We start from the raw sequence: 16,398 nt of genomic DNA on the forward strand, positions 1-16,398 counted from the left end.
CATAGGACAGCTGTAGGTGATAGGAATTGTTAATTGCCAGGACTGGGCTTTTGCAATAAGTAGGTGGGTTTGAAGATGATTTCTCCTGTCTCACGGTGACTGAGATAACCTTTTGTCAACAATCCCAAAAGGACACCCTTTTCCTGTGCAGTCTTCCCAGGTACCAGTTAGAAAAGGCACGAAGGACATGTGGTGTAGGTAGGCTGGTCCTCCGACCTAGAGCGTCTCCCTCAGTCCAGTTCTCAGTACAGAAGACAGCCACACAGAGCAGGCTTGCTTGTTGAGTTTCTGCTTGACAGGGTGACAGAATTGGTCATTGCAAGTCTTGTCTCCTAAGGCCATCTAGAGGATGTTCTGAGTCTGGGCCATGCACAGCACCTAATGCTGTGTGGTGTGACCCTCTGCATGGCATTGCTTCTCAGGAGCACAGAATTGCCTGTCAAGGACTAGTGTAAGGTCTTGCGTAGGTGCTTGTATGTTTTTAGTGTGTAGCAACTTAGTGGGCTTCACACAGGGCCAGTGCCACTTGTATGACCTCGTGGTAATCGCATGTTCTTGACTGTTTTCAGAGTAAGTTTTCTGTTCGTGTCAGAGCCTGTGGTGCTGGGGCTGGACTCTGCTCTACATGGGGTGCGTGGGGCTCTGCATTGTGTTGTCTTCGTGGGCTGCTGTGGCCGCTCTGGGTCTGTCGTTCACTGTCACTAACAGCTGTTCTGAGATGACCTTTCAAGGATTTTAAGTTCTATGAGGAGCAAGAGATGTGGGATGTGGGAGCTCACAGACTAAAGGCTAAGTGTGGTGCCGCGAGAACTCCCTGGGCAGTATGTTGGGACACACTTGCCCCCAGAGATTCAGTGAAGCGAGTCCCGTGTGGCCGTTACTACCACTCTGCACACCCTTCAGCCTTCAGGACTTTCATGCAAGCGGTTGAGCAGCGGCCCGGTCTTGTTTTCAGCTCTATTTGGAAATAACATTTTGTCTCAGGCCATCATCTAAGAGCTGGTTGTGCTCACCACAGCTTTGCCCTCCTCTGAAGTGTTCCCTGGGGCCACAGACGGACACGGCTGTGTAAAGCCGGTGTCTGCAGCACACTCCAGCTTCAGGGAGCTTACTCCAGAGCTGCCACCCTGGGTCCCTGGGTCCCATGGTCCCTGTGTGTGCTGATTTAGCAATGCTAAACTTCCAAAGTTGCTTTCCCCTTCGCTGAAAGATCTTGTCCATGATCAGGTGTTATGCTTATTATCTTCAGTCTGGTTTAATCCAGAACATTCTAGTTTAATCCAGAACATTCTTACCAACTTTCTGTTTTAAAATTTCAACATTTTAAAATAAGACCCTCTCTCTGTTGGACGTGCACACACAAATGTCACGGGTTTTAAGGTCTGAGCGCCCCTCATCTGGGGTCTGTTCCGTAGCGAGTTCACTGGCGCACTCAGCTGCTGTCCGCTGTGCTCTGAGCTGTGCTGGGGCTTCACTCTGGAAGGCTCGGTGCGCTCCAGGCTCTCGCTGTTGATGCTGTTTGATTCATGTGCACACTCTACTCTCCACTTCTGCTAGTGCACTCGGTTGGTGAGCCGAGTGTGTGTGTGCAGCATACTTTGACAGTATGTCAATGCTTTCATCAAAACATCCCCGAGAGGCTGGGCACCATGGCTTATGCTGTAAATCCCTGCACTCTGGAGACAGAGGCAGGCAGATCTTGGAGTTTGCTAATCTGGTCTATACAGAAAATTCCAAGACAGCCAAGGCTACATAGGGAGACCCTGTCTCAAAAAAGCAAATGATGTCCTTAAGGTTTGGCATCTAGTTATGACTCTTGCCTGAACCAGTCTCATGTGACAGTTCAGAATGATTTGATTCCACAGTTTCTGTTTGGCAGTGGCATTCTTTGAGTAGAGACACTTTTTTTTTTTTTTAAACCTACAGCTGCCATGGATCCTTCCCTCCCCCTCCCTCCCTCCCTTCACTGGCTTATGAGTCAGTGCTATAGATAATGCTTTCATTACTCACATTGTCCCACTTTGGCCAATTGAAGTTCTTTCCCCCCACTCCTGTGTCCGTTGAGTTGAGGGAGGAGTGGGAGCATAACAGGATGCGTTCCTTCCTCGCCACAGTCCAAAAACAGCTACTTCTGCAACAGCTGTAGGAGGGGTCCTGTGCTGGGCGCACGCACACGCGCACGCACGCACACATATACACACACACACACGCACACACACGCATACACACACACACACACACACACACACGCACGTGCACACACACACACAGAACAGCCTGCCGCCAGACAAGCCCACTCTGGAGTCAGGATGCGGTGAGAGGGTGGGCGGGAGGGCTTCACCCCACCTGGAAGGCTGGACTGGCTTCTGCTGTTCAGCCTTAAGGATGGGTGTGGCTTAGATGGAGGAAAAGGAGAACACTTGGGCAGTGTTTGTTGTAGACGTGGGGCTTCAGCTGGGTAGAACTGGCATCAGGTCTCGTAGGAAGAAGCAGCTTCCGATTCTGGGTTGAGGAGGTCGGCTGTTAGCTCAGGGCAAGCACCATCAGTGGTCGGCGTGACCTGACTCCTTTTTTAAGTCGAGCACACAGCACACTAGATATCTTGTAGCACAGCCGGAACTAACTGGCTGATGGCGATGGAGAGACCCACTCTGCAGGCTTCCTGCTTTTGAGTCTGGCCATGAAGGCCGCTCCTGAGGTAGCACTGGGAAGTGTGCTGCCCATGGGTCAGGAGGAAGGTGAGCCGTGTCCACACTCCCAAAAGGGAAAAATAATCCTCAGGTGGGAGAAGCCACACCCCTCCCCTCACTGCGCAGGCTCACACTAAACAGCCGCTTCCCCTTCCTGTGCAAGGGCTCTGGGCTAAAACCAGACAGCCGAGTCCCTGTGCTGCTGCTGGTCTCACGGCGAATGAAGTGTCAGACCTGCTCCCTGCGGAGGTCCAACCTGCCTGGCGCCTGAGGGCCCTGATCTCACCTCAGTGGTCGTGTATCGCTCTCATCAGAACCCAGACTGTTTATACACAAATGGAGATATTCTGAAATAAATTACTGATAATTTATAGTTTGATCTAATAATAAACAATATTGGTTAATTCTTTGTCCAGAAAGATTTTTAAAGTTTTTTTTTTTTGGGGGGGGGTGGTTCGAGACAAGGTTTCTCTGTGCAGCCCTGGCTGTCCTGGAACTCACTCTATAGACCAGGCCGGCCTCGAACTCAGAAATCCGCCTGCCTCTGCCTCCCGAGTGCTGGGATTAAAGGCGTGCGCCACCACACCCGGCTTTAAAGTTTTTAAAAATGAATATACCATAACATTTTCCATTCTATAAAATTCTCCATTTTGCAGTTCATAAAGTTGAGGTAAATTCATTGAGGTTGTGTAGTCTTTACTGGTGGCTTTTTAGTCTGTCCTTCTAGAAGGACTCAGCCCCTCCAACACGTCCCCCTCCTGCCCAGGACCAGCCAACCATGGGCCTGCTTTCTTTGGCAGTTTTGTTTTTTCTAGAATTTTAGTGTTCATGGATTCACAGTGTGTAGTCTTGGGTCTGTGCCACATGGCAGGCTCCGCGAGTCATCTGTGTTGCTATCAGTTAGTCTTCCTCTGAGAATGCCACACCGAGAGGGAGGCCGTGTTTACCAGCTGCAGTGAGTGCTACCATAGAAGTCTTTAGGCGGAGTGTCGAGTGGAAGGTGAGCACCTGACACTAGCCAACACCAGCAGCTTCCCGGCGTCTTGTGCCAGGTCACAGGTCGTCGGCACTGCTTCCCCATGCTCTTAGCAACCTTCAGCACTGGGCCGCTCCTCCGCAGCTGTCCTAGCGAGCGCCTCTCCCCTCTGTTGCACACATTGAGCATTTTCTCCATGGGCCTTCACTCTGCAGACATCCTGGTGAACTGTCGCTTCACCTTTCAAACATCACTCACTTTACGCATGCACACGCGCACGTGTACACACACACACACCCTGCAGCAGCCCCTGCTTTTGAGCCTGATAGTGAAGGCTTGGAGTGGCTGTCCTAAGAGTTTCCAGCCATCAAGCATGAGCCTCTCTCTGTTCACTTAGGTCTCACACTTGCTCAGCCCTGTAATAGTTCTAAGAGTGTGTCTTCTGTGCAGCTGTCCCAAAGTGTTCTGAATTTCTGATGGTACTGTGCTTAGAATCAATCCCCAGTACCTCTTGTTAGATTGCTGTTCCCTTGGGAAGCACAGTTGGCTTTCTTGCAGCCTCTCTAGCTCCTGTTAGTTCTGCCTTCCTAAGATGCTGCACATTCATGGCATGTCACCTGTGAACACATTCACACTTCCTGGGGCCGTGGGCCTTCCTTCCATTCTTTTCTCCTCTTGCCGGGTAGATGCACAGGGGGAGCTGTAGGTTAAATGCTGAGCACACACCTGCCCTTGGTTCACCCTGGCCTCTCTTCAGTCTTCGGCTGAAATTGTCTTTTCAGTATTAAGTACACTTTAAGGGTTAATTTCCCACTGCTGCCTTCACCCTGGCGAGAGCTAGTGCTTGTGTTTAAGGAGTGTCCAAGAGAGTGTGGGAGATGTTCACATGGCTCAGCAAGGAAGCTGTGTGTGGCTTGTAGGTAGGTTTTCCATACCACAGCATCGCTGCCTGGATTTCCCTGTGGACTTTGGTGCGTCCTGTGTCTGTTGACTGCCCGTGCAGTGTCCTTTCTTGCTCTCAGCTGGAGACTTCATCAGTGCACCTCCCTGCCCCCCTGTCCTGCCCTGCTGTCCACCTAGGACCCAGCCCGTCTTCATGAGTTCTTTGTGTGTTTCGTTGCCCTGGGTGCCCCTGGTTTGGGACACATGGCCTGAGTGTATTGAGTTATGTGCAACAGGTTTCTTCTTTGCTTCCTGTGACCTAAACCTGTTTCCCCTCCGTGCGTCTTGGTGCTCTTCAGCCACAGGATGTAGTAGTTTCTTTCCTCCTCTGCTCAGCCCCAGCATAGACCACAAATGCCAAGCAGGCAAGCAGTAAACACTGTTCACTCCTTGAGCCTGTTGCTCTTTTACTGGACGATGGCCCAACACTGGAACGTGATTCCTTCCTTAGGTGAGATTCCAGTGCCACCTTTTCTCCAAGATGGGTATCAGTGAAGTGTGTGTCTAATTCTGGAAAGTACCGTTACTTAAGCAGGCCGAAGTCTGGATGAGGTCACACAACACAGGTCCTGGAGACACAGGTTCCATCAAGGCAGCCACTTCAGCTTCTTTGTTTGCCAACAGGAGACAGACCACCACCCCGCGGTAACAGCAGTGGAAACTGGTTTCTCTGAGCATCTTTTGGGGATGGGGCTCAAGACAGGGTTTCTCTGCACAGCTCTGGAACTAGTTCTGTTGACCAGTGTAGCCTCAAACTCAGAGATTCACTTGCCTATGCTCTCCGGGGCGGGGATTAAAGGTGTGCGCCACCACCCGGCCTCAGCCTGTCTGTTGGCTGTGGTCTTGGGTTGTTGGCTCTCACAGTGCTGGGTGTTGTTGGCACTGCAACTCTTCAGTCTGTGAGACTCAGAGCCAGGCTGCTGGGAAGCCAAGTCCCTGGGGCAGGACCAGAAGGGCCTTGAGAGACTGGGCTGCGTTAGCTAAGAAGCTGCACCCCTTGCTGATTGACTTAACCACATCTCAGCTCTGCTGAGATAGATGGACTTTACAAGGCAGAGTTCAGAGACAGAAACAAAAGGGGTGATTGTGTCAGTGGGTCACCGGAGCACTCAGAAGAACCAGGCACTGGCTCGAAACAGTCCCTTCCACACCTGTGAGTGAGGCGTTCTTCTCATGCTTGGTTTGCCGGACTCCCACTGTCAGACAGGACATATGCTCGGCTGGGCAGTGTCTGGAAGGTGGGGCCGGCTAGCCTGTGAGCTCCCAGCTGTTGAGGAGCTGTCTTTCAGAGGTCTCATTCACTCGGCATCTTCTAGCGCGATCCTACAGGGCTGCAGGGAGCAGGTCTGGACTGGCGTTGAATGCTCTCTCAAGCCAGAATTTCTGTTGAGTATTTGGTTGTCAGCATGCCTGCTTTTGCCACACGGGAACTGGCTGGACCTGGGCTGTGTGGGGGTGGCAGACAAGTCATATGGACTGACCCCTGACTCCTGACCCCCAGAGGCGGTCTGGCAGCTGCCGTTGGAGTGTTGCAAGGCCCAACAAGCCTCTACCTCCTTGATCACAGGATGCTCCCTCCACCCACGCCAACATCCTTCTTGGTCTGGGTCAGTCCTGGCCCTCGGGAGGGGGAGCCGAGTCAACACGGGACGGCTTGTGAGTCCTTGTCATTAATACATGGGCGACATGCTTCTCTGTACTCGCCCTGTCAAGCTACAGATTTACCCAGGAAGAGAGGGAGGCTCTATCTAGATTTACAAGTTAAGGGGCCAGATTTATGTTAATGCTCTTACTTCAATTAAATCGCTCTTCCCTAGAGCCGAGCTGTTGTACCAGGTTAATTTTCTGTTGAATCTTGAGTAACTGACCAACATACTAGTGCGGTGATGGGAAGCAGGCAGAAGTGGAGGCCTGAACTGAAGTGACTTCACTGTCCGTCTACCCAGCTCATCTGTGACCCCACAGCCTCGCATGCTGTCCTTACATGTCTCTGTGGAACAGCAGTAGAAAAATAAACCTGTTGGTGCACACACATGTCCATGTCAGTCAGTGATGGTGGCTGGACTACTTGGGTGGGGGAGGCACCTTTGTTAACATTGTGTCCCTTCATACTACAAGTAATTCTCTTGTTTTTAGTAAGTTGTCTGTTAGATAAAGTTATTTATTGTCTGTCTTCATTGACTCCTAGAAGAACGGAATGAGAATCTGCCTCCGTGTTGTTCTCTTTGGGGGAGGTGTGCAGCACGTGGGGCACACAGAGCACTCAGACACCTCAGGTAGAAGCATCACCAAGGCATAGAGAACTCACAGCAGGCTGCCTGGGAGGAGGCATCCTGGACCAAGACGACAGTGTGGGCCTGTGTGGATAGCCAGTGCCATGGGATCCCGTGGTGTGGGCCTGTGTGGATAGCCAGTGCCATGGGATCCCGTGGTGTGGGCCTGTGTGGACAGCCAGTGCCGTGGGGTCCCGTGGTGTGGGCCTGTATGGACTGTCAGTGCCGTGGGGTCCCGTGGTGTGGGCCTGTATGGACAGCCAGTGCCGTGGGGTCCCGTGGTGTGGGCCTGTGTGGACAGTCATTGCCTTGGGGTCCCGTGGTGTGGGCCTGTGTGGACAGCCAGTGCCTGGGGTCCCGTGGTGTGGGCCTGTGTGAACAGCCAGTGCCTGGGGTCCTGTGGTGTGGCAGGAGAGTGGGGACCGCAGTGCCCAGCCAGGGGCTTTTGTTGGCCTTGGTAAGTTTATTATTTCTAGCACCGAAGGTTTTTTTTTAAGCACCGGAGTGACATCATCTGATTTACATTGTAAAAATCCCCCTGTGGTAGAGAAGACCTCAAGAATCCTTAGGGGCTGGTGGCCGTGGTGGCTTGGTCTCCAGGAAGTGTAACAGAAAGTAAGATGAGAGACTTTTTTGTTGATTGTTACTTTATACAATTTGAAGTTTATTATATTCATATATTCCATTATTGTATTTAAAGAGGAATTAATTCATATGAAATAAGTGCATCCTAAATGGTAACCCATATGTCCCAAAGTCCTTCCGAATGCTGTGGGAGAGGGGCCTTTGGCAAGCCCATGGAGCCCTGGCCTTCCATGTTCCTTCAGCACAGTGCCCTGGTTCCTGCGGTGCAGCTTTCACATGCAGTTGAGAGCCAGGTAAGCTCAGGCCTGATTTAGGGGTTGTCTGCAGAAACCACTCATTGTTAGAAGCAGGGGAGGCAGGGACTCGGGGATCTAACGTGAGTCACAGCTGGGTAGGTAGTCGCCAGTTATGAGGCAGGAAAGATTGGGTCAGTCAGTCCCGGGAGGCTCAGGAGGATTGAGGTTCTGTTCTGAGCACAGGACTACAGAGGCTGTGGAATCCGCAGTTGGATATCGGAGCTCTTCTGCAATGTGGCTCAGCATTGGGTGCCAGTGGGACTTGATGCAGGGTCCTTGCTTTTAGAGTAGCAGCCAGTGAGGAGGGAAGCAGAAAGGTGACATCACCAAGCATGGGCAAGCACAGATGCCAGGAGTCAGGCTGGTGGCAGCTGCTGAGAGGAGAGTGAGGACCAACTATCCCCTCACTCTCATGGTTGTCCCTTAGGTTTCGGGAACACAGTGTGGCTGTGACCTCTCTTCATTACTTTGAAAGAAACAGGTTCTGTCTGCAGCAGCAGGGGTGCATGGGAAACCATAGAAGCGTGTTTTGGCTTCAGGAAGCAGAATAACCGGTGCAAAGCCTTGCAAGTAACTTTAGAGCTGGAATAAGCTGCCATGGGAGTCGAGGGGCTCTTCTGGCTGTGTGAGAGGCAGCCATCGGGGAGTGCCCTGGAGGGCAGTGCAGTCAGCGGGATCGGGGAGCACGCTAGGCCGGAAGCATCTGCCTTTGGCTTCTGGGAGGCCTGTCCACCCAGGAAGACAGTGCATGGCAGAGGGTTCTGGGAGTCGCCTCCCCATGGCATAGCTCTGGGAAAAGTGCACTCACTGTTGGAAGAGGGTCCCTGGGGCTGAAAGGCTGACTGTGAGGAGTTGGGAAGGGGCTTGTCTCAAGCACTGCAGACTGAAGATTCAGACTGCAGTCGGTCGTGGAGAAGCCATAGAGAAGGCCACCAGCAGGGTGGGACTGCTCACTACTGGGTGCTCTCAAGCCTGAGGTGAATCTGCTGGGGAGGTCCCGTCCCCTCCTCAAGCTGCTTCTCGAGGGCCCACGTAGCATTTGTATGTTCAGCGTTTGATTGGGGAAAGCAGGTGTGTGCTTTTGCGTTAGGAACCCCCCCTGCCTTCGCACGCGGGGTGACTTCTAAGGAGCTGTGGGCTTTTCTAAATAGCAACTCCTTTCCCTTGCTCGCTTGGAAGAGAGACCAAGGCGGCTTGCTTGGTGATCCACTGTGGCCCTGGCAGATGACCTGCCCACCCGGCCAATGCTTTTCTTCTGCAGCCAGCGGAGCACAGGCTGGGCTCCTGGAGCTGGACGCCGGTTCTGGTTCTTGGATAATGGCTTTCCTCTACCATGTGAAGCCAGGGCTAAAGGAGAATGTAAAGCTGGCCTTCCATTCCCACACACTACAGCCGCTGTCCTGTCTGACCGTCCGTCCGTCCGTCCGTCCGCCAGCTGGGGTTGATGCAGAGATGTTCTCATTCCGCTTCAGATTCTGCCTTGGGCGTTGGGTCAGTGGGTAGGATGCAAGCTGAGGGTTTCTGCTAGTGGCAGTGTAAGTGGCTAATGCTTTCCCAGAGTGAGGTGTCCCCCCGTGTCCCAACATGCCCTGTGAGTGAGTGGGGGATCGTGAGCTATCCTGAGGATTAAGAAACTTCCTTGCTGGAAAAACAGGATTTGTTTTCCCAAGGAGCAATCTGGTCATTTAGATACAGGAGTCAGGGACATTTTCTTTGTTGTGTTTTTTGGAGACCAGGGTCTCATGTGGCCTAGGCTGGCTCTGTACTTACTCTGTAGCTAAGGGTGATCTTGAACTTCTGATTCTCACACCTTCTTAGTTGCGGAGTTACAGGCATGTGCCACCATGCTTGGTTTTATGCTGTGGGCGATGAGGGGAGGGATTGCCCCATCCCCAGTACTGTCTCTTTAAAATGACTCTCTAGATATCAGATTTGGTCCCTGCAGTGCTGTGATTTGGAGATGGCCCTCGTGAGGTTTCCTGGGTTCTGCTTGCCCTTGTAAAGCTGACTTAATTCAGTACTGACCTGGAAGAGTTGGGGCCCGTGCTGCTGTCTCCCACTGCACCCCAGCAGAGCCTCTCGCATGGCCTGGTGCCCGGGCTGGTCAGGCTTTTAGGATCTACTTGAACCTTTAACAGTGTGAGATTCAGATGAGCAGGGGAGTGTAAACGTTAGGTAGAAACCCTGAGCTTTGTCCCACCCCTGTCTTTAATAGAACAGCATGCTGGGGCTTTCAAGGGGGAGGTGTGCAGGCAAGCAAGTGTTAATTAATTAATAGCCCGAGTCCAGAGCCACGAGTCAGCCAGCTGTAGTGGCGTGCTCTCGTCCATGATGAAGCTGCTCAGCAGCGTTCTGCGGGGGTGGCTTAGGTGCAGACACCAGAGCGTGGGTTCCGCTGCCGTCTGGTTGCCCTCAATATCTCACAGGAAAAGGCAGCCCTGACCCCTGCTCAGATCCTCAGAGTGGTCATCTCTGCTCAGCGACAGGAACTGTGAGCTGGCTACCTTGTGTCCCGGGCCTCCTCCACACTAAGCTGGGTGACTGGTGTCTCAGGCGGTGATTATTGTCGGTATTTGCACAGGAGCAGAGCAGGACTACGGTGGCACTGTGCGTGCCCCCAGTGTCCAGGCTAGACAGTCACCACCTGTCTGCTGTGAGCATTTGCCATGGATTAAGAGGGTGAAAAGTCTGTTTTCCACCGGATGGCAATTTTACACATCAGTCACTGGACGCCATTTTCACATCTGGTGCAGAGCCATGTGTTCTGCATCTCAATCCAGATGTTACACCTCTGGCTGGGCCTCTGGTTTCTCCTTCCACTTCTCCACACACATCTGTGCTTACGGAGGTGAGAAGAAGGCATTGGATGCCCCGGAACTGGGGCTGTGGACGGGTAGGGGCTGCTGTAGTTGGTGCCGGGGAAACAAACCCAGGTCGTCTTTTGGAAAACTTGTATGCACTTTAACCATCATGGCTCTGGCCTGCTTCTCCCTCCTCCTCTGTGTTCTGGGTAAGTCAGCTGTGGCCTCGCTGTCTCTCCTCAGTGCAGCTTCACTGTAGATGGAAGTTCTGTACTAGGCCCCAGGCCTCTCCTGCTACACAGTCTGCAGGCCTGGGGAGACCTGTGTGATATGGCCACTCATCTTCCTAGTGCTGTCTGCTGGTCGAAGGGGTCTTCTCAGGTTAAGGGGGAGACCGTCCAGCCTACATCCCAGGTATGGGGATGGTACACATGTGCTTGGCTTTCTCTCGCTCTTCTGTCCATGTCTAGAGTGGTCTGTCAGAATTGGGGACAGTGGCTGGTCCACATAAAGGGTGCAGTCCAGAGGGGCGAGGCAGGCACAGCCCGGGGTGGGGAGCCGGCTGCTGCTTTGCCCTCCTCTCTACTGGAGGGCGTGTTCTCTAGCACTCTCCTTCTGAGCGCTTGGTAGAGTTTTACTGAAATGGCTCCGACACCTTGGAGGAGGGCCAGCTTCAAGCTGTTGTCTAAGGAGCTCACCTTCCTGGGCTCTGGAGTGGCACGGAGACAGTGTTGCATGTTGGGGTTGTGTGGGTCAACCATTCCAGTCCCTGTAAAGCACTTACACTGTAGTGCGGGCGGCCGAGCCAGTACATGGAAGTTGCTTTCGAAAGTGCATGCTGCTGAGAAGGGGTCGGGGTCTGTGTAGTGAGCACTTGGTGTGTCACAGGAGTGAGCCTCACCTGAACTGTGTGAGGCCCTGGGAGTAACAGCGATGGCATCACAGCTCTGACGCTTACGTCTCCATCCCATCTGGGGCCACTTTCTTTAGCCTTTTCAAGAAAGGACCCAGGACTGTTTTTGTCCCCCTCTGTTTCTGAGACTCCTAGAACTTGCAGGCCTTGAAGGCCTTGCCGTGTAGTTTCAAATGACTGACTGAGAGAAATGCCAAGGCTAGCCCAGCCATAAGCAGGTGGTAACCTCAACCATCTCGAGAGTGATGGAGATCCCTGCAGCAGCTTCTGGGAGTGTTCAGATGGCCGACTCCCGTCTGCTCGGCCTGTGTGCCACCTCTAGTTCTTTTTTGCAAGAAACTTCCCATTTTCTTTTGTTTTAAAAATGAAATTCTACCTCTCAGTCAGCACTTAGCACACAGCGCAGGGCTCCCTCAGGCCGCAGTGGTTTTCAGTAGCTGCCCTGTGCCTGGTGAGTGAGCATGCCAGGACTGGAGTGTAATCTACAGCTACTACCCAGCCCCCATGTGGGTGTGGCCGTGGCGCCGTGGGAGCCTGTGCTGTGCAGTACAGCTGCTGCTAAGCAAGCCTCTGGCCTGCAGAGCTCAGAGCAGACGCTGGCTGCATCCCACGGCCATGGAGCATGGGCCTCGAGTGGAGGTCCTTGGCTCCCAGATTCTTAGTGGGCAGGGCTGCCAGTGTGTGTCCCTTGCCAAAGGAAGGGGACACACTGGAACTCTGCCCCCTGGGTCTGCTTTGACTCTGGTCTGAGATGAACTGAGCAGCTTGTACCTCAGGCGAGACCACTCCTAGCCTTCTGATGGAAGGAGAACTGTCAGGGTTGGTGCCCCAGCTTGGCAGCACCCCGCCCCCCGAGGTGAGGGCTTTGTTCATGAAAGATGATTTAGCTTGTTGGGTGGGGCTGTGTACTGAGAGCTGCAGGTCTCTGCTGTGGAACCCTTCAGGAGAAGACAACTGCTATCCAATATCTGGAGTAATGAACTTATCAGTAAGTGTAACACACAAGCTCATTAATCTTAACTCTGCTTCTCCACCAAGTGGGAGCTTAGCTTCTCAAGAGACAAAAATTTCATCTCTATTCTTTTCCTCAAACCCAGTCCCAATTTAGAGTCAAACATATTGCCCTGCTCTCCCTGGGAAGTGGTTAATAATGTGTTTCTCGAACAGTGGATGGCTTGGGCCGTACCCCTCCAGCCCTCGGCTGCATGTGTGTGCCCTTTAACACAGCCTAAGCAAGCAGCTGCCGCGCAGGGTGAATGGCGGTTCTGTCTTCTAAGACCCTGCCTGCCCTCCTCTGCCTCCAGCATCTTCTGGGTGAAGTTAGTCAGAAAACCCAGGGCGGCCAGTGAGTCATGAGTGACTCCTCTGCCTCCAGGGCTGCGTCCTCTCCGGACAGTTGGTGTCCAGGATCTATACAGATGCAGAGGCCGAGGGCAGCCACCTGTTGGTTTCTGGACTTGAGCTTAAAGGAGGGGTGTCCCTGTGAGCTGCTGCACACATAGGAAGCCGGTTAGGAACGGATTTGTATCCACCAAGGCCTGCCATCCCAGGCCCGCAGGTCTGAGAGGTGGGTGAGGACCAGGCAGTGATGGACCCTGGCTGTTGGCCCTCTTGCGAGGATCTCCTAGGGAGGAGACAGGCGACCTCTATCGGCTGAGTTTTCCTTTATTCCGTGAGCTGAGGTCTTGGCACCCCACGGCCTCTTCCTCATTTCCCCAGTGCACCCTTGTCCGCCTGTACATCTTGCTCTGAGGTCTCTCCTCTGTTGTTGGGCTTCTCTTACGTGCCAGACCCGTGTCCCCCTTAGACCCGCAGCCGCCTCTGCCCTCTTGGGGCGTTAGAGCATAGTTAGATCAGATGCCATCACACTCAACCCTCCTGCATTCTTCCTCTCCTGTGTGTCCCCCCATCTTCTGACAGGAACCCCATTCACTTGTAAGTGGGACTCGATCCCTGCTGGAGCTGGCGTGGGTGCAGAGCCGCTTCTGTGACCCTCGGGTCGCTCTTCATTTGCTGCATTGGGCAAGGCCAATGCCAACACATTTCCCAGCGCACATGCTGCAGATCCCACTGTGCCAGAAGCTGGGGGTGGGAAATGCTAGGCCTGTGCTAAAGGGTGGGGTGCAACATGAAGCCTTGCACTGATCCTGTGTCTCTTGCCTGAGCCCTCTTGTTGTGGATGCCTAATGGTTTGTCTCCTCTGCTTCCCTCCTTGCAGGCTACGTGTTCTGTATGTTACATCGCCTCCCAGAGCAGCACGACTGTACGTTCGACCACATGGGCCGCGGGCGAGAGGAAGCCATCATGAAAATGGTGAAACTGGACCGGAAAGTGGGGCGCTCCTGCCAGCGCATCGGGGAGGGGTGCTCCTGAAGGCCAGGCACGGCCACCACACGACGCTGTTCTTAGTTCACTAATGTTAGCCTTATTTAGGACAAAGTCAGCCAGACACCTTGTACTGGGCACGCGTCAGACCACAGCCGGCCGTTTCCTTTCTTTAGCCAGCCATCCTGGTACTGTAGTTTAGGGGTTGATGGTGGATGAAATTGATTTCTGGCTGGTTACTAAGGTGCCTGCTAGCCATTGTATAAAATTAAAACATGAAGAATATTTGTTTTGAGCATGGCTAGTGGATTTACAACAACACATGCCTGTCACTGCTGGAGTCAGACTTACAAAAGCCTTAAGCGGAAAGTGTCCAGACCAGGCTGAGTCCGTAGAGGAGGCGCGGGCCTCGGCGCCCACGCCGGCAGCTTTGACAGAAACTCTTCCGTGGTCGGCCTTTCACCTCTTCACTTTCCCTTGGTCCCAGCAGGACCTGATGGCCACGCGTGCCTTGGCCACAGGAAGCTGCCGAGACTGGCCATGTGGCTGGGCTAGGCTGTGCCCTCTCTCCCTCAGCGCTGGAAGTCAGGGTGGGGACAGATTCTATGGAAGAAGCTTTTTACCTGTTGTTCCGGGAAAACTCATCACACAAGAGACAACTTCACTTTGAAAATTAGATCCACTCAAGATTAGTCCACGCATGATCCCCACCTTTTCTGCACAGGATCCGTGGTCGTGACCCACTGGCTCTGGCTGTAGCTTGCCAAGGGCAATGGCGTTGCTCGTGACAGCCCTGGGGCTGAGGCTTGCACCTGGGCCTTGGTGACCAGATTTCTTTCTTTGGAGTTTGAATTAGTGAGCACACAGCGGGTGAGCGCACGGAGGGAGCCGCTGCCGCCATCCCATATGCAGCCATAGTTTGAGGACAGCCAGGCACCCACCTCAGGACAAGTTCAGGAAGGGAAGACAGTGGACTGCACGGGGCCTGGTGTGTGTGGCATTGAGTGGGGCTGTGGGTGGGGGGGCCGCTCTCAGCCTGGGCCTCAGTGGGGCAGGTAGGTGGGGCTGGGTAGAAAACATTAACAGTCAGGTGGGCGGGGCTGGGGAGATTCTAGGAGTCCCTTGAAAGCCTGGATCAGGTCTAAGTGCCACACAGGTGCCACCTGTCCCAGATTGTGGCTTGGCATGGAGCTGCCCACGTCTAGCCCAGTGACTTCCCTCTGTGTAGCTGAGCAAGGTCTGCTCTCCAGAGGAGCACATCTGCATTGAACACATCTGCAAGTACAATGTTGTCTTGATCCAAAACAGTAAATAGTAAATCATGTTCTTCCCACCCCATCTGCACCCCCACGGGGATCCAGTGCAGAATCTCCAGCCTTAATTCTTGCTTCAGGACCCAGACCAGCGCCTCACTCTAGGGCAGCCCAGGGCGCAGGTGCCAGGTCTGCCTAGCGTTTACCACTGTTGTTAAGCCACAGCCCTCGGCCATCACATGGCCATCCTCAGTGAGGCGCCATGAACCCTTCTTAGGCCCTCAGGTCCCCATAGCACTGGGAGGGGGCGCTGGGGACCATGTGCCCAGGGACCGCAGCCAGGTTCACTCTGCTGGGAGAGCTGGCTGGGGGGAAGGGCTTGCTCCCTACAGTGTCTGTTCTGTGAAGTTTGTTACGTGTAAGGGAAGCTGAAGTTCTTGTATCTTTAAAGAGGAAGTCTTATTTAACCCTTTGTGTCCTAGATTGACTTACACACATAGCCTAGAGCTCAGTTTTAGTTTAACATTGTGAAAATATTAAAAGAATCTTGTAACTTTATTCTTTTTTTTTTCTCCTGCTGAAACAAATTAAACCAATCATATGGACATTTGGATTGTCTGTGTTGGCGGCTCTCCTAGTGCCCAGGATGTCCAGGAAGGGAGGGCAGCGCCAGCCACCCTGCTTGTGGCTTTGCAGAGGGCTCCGTAGTACCTGGGACCTGTGGTGATTTGCCCAGTGCGTGCCCAGGCCCAGCAGCTGCGTCCCTGTGTGGACGCCAGAAGGTCCTAGTGCAGGCATGGCAGGGGTGCTGTGTCTCTGGGGCCGTCTCTTGAGGACTCCGGGTATGGGCGGGTTGGGTGTCTGGGGACTTGAGTCTAGCACGAGTGAGGGCAGGCGGGATGAATGCTGCCCGGGACTCGACGGTCAGGAGACACTCAACTCTGTTTTTGAAAGTTGTACCTCAGGCAGAGGAATGGCACCAATACCACCCACAGTCGCCAGAAGGTGACGAAAAAACGGCCATGAAGTTCAGAGTGCTTGGCACAGGGCAGGAGAAAGCTGGCAGGCAAGTCTGATGACCACAGGGCGAAAAGGCCCCGGGGAACTCTGAGAAGCACCCCTCCCCCACCCCCTCCACCCACTATGGGCACAGGAGAGCCCCAAGGAGAGTATAGTGCCGGAGGGCCCTGTCCTCTGCAGCCCTCACAGCCTGTCCAAGCGAGGGAGGAGGGACCCCTGTCTGAGGCCCCTTAAACTGGAAAGGGGGGCACCTAACTTCTAACCCAAGGGTCTGGAGAAAGTCTCAGATCCTGAAGTGTATGTCGAATATTAAAACAGGAAATG

General features: G+C 53.5%; 1 protein-coding gene across 2 annotated transcripts in view; it reads left to right on the forward strand.

Annotated features, from left to right (window-relative positions):
- Nucleotides 1-15,659, forward strand: part of Zfand3 (zinc finger AN1-type containing 3) — a 188,909-nt gene extending 173,250 nt beyond the window's left edge. For both annotated transcript variants that reach the window (XM_021221437.2, XM_029533007.1), the window contains one exon: nucleotides 13,695-15,659. In XM_021221437.2, the coding sequence (XP_021077096.1) occupies nucleotides 13,695-13,849 (155 nt within the window). In that variant the 3' untranslated portion in view covers nucleotides 13,850-15,659. The remainder of the gene's footprint in view (nucleotides 1-13,694) is intronic.
- Nucleotides 15,660-16,398: the final 739 nt, after the last annotated feature.

Source organism: Mus pahari, chromosome 21 (genome assembly GCF_900095145.1).
Source record: "Mus pahari chromosome 21, PAHARI_EIJ_v1.1, whole genome shotgun sequence".
In the NCBI taxonomy this organism is placed as follows: Eukaryota; Metazoa; Chordata; class Mammalia; order Rodentia; family Muridae; genus Mus; species Mus pahari.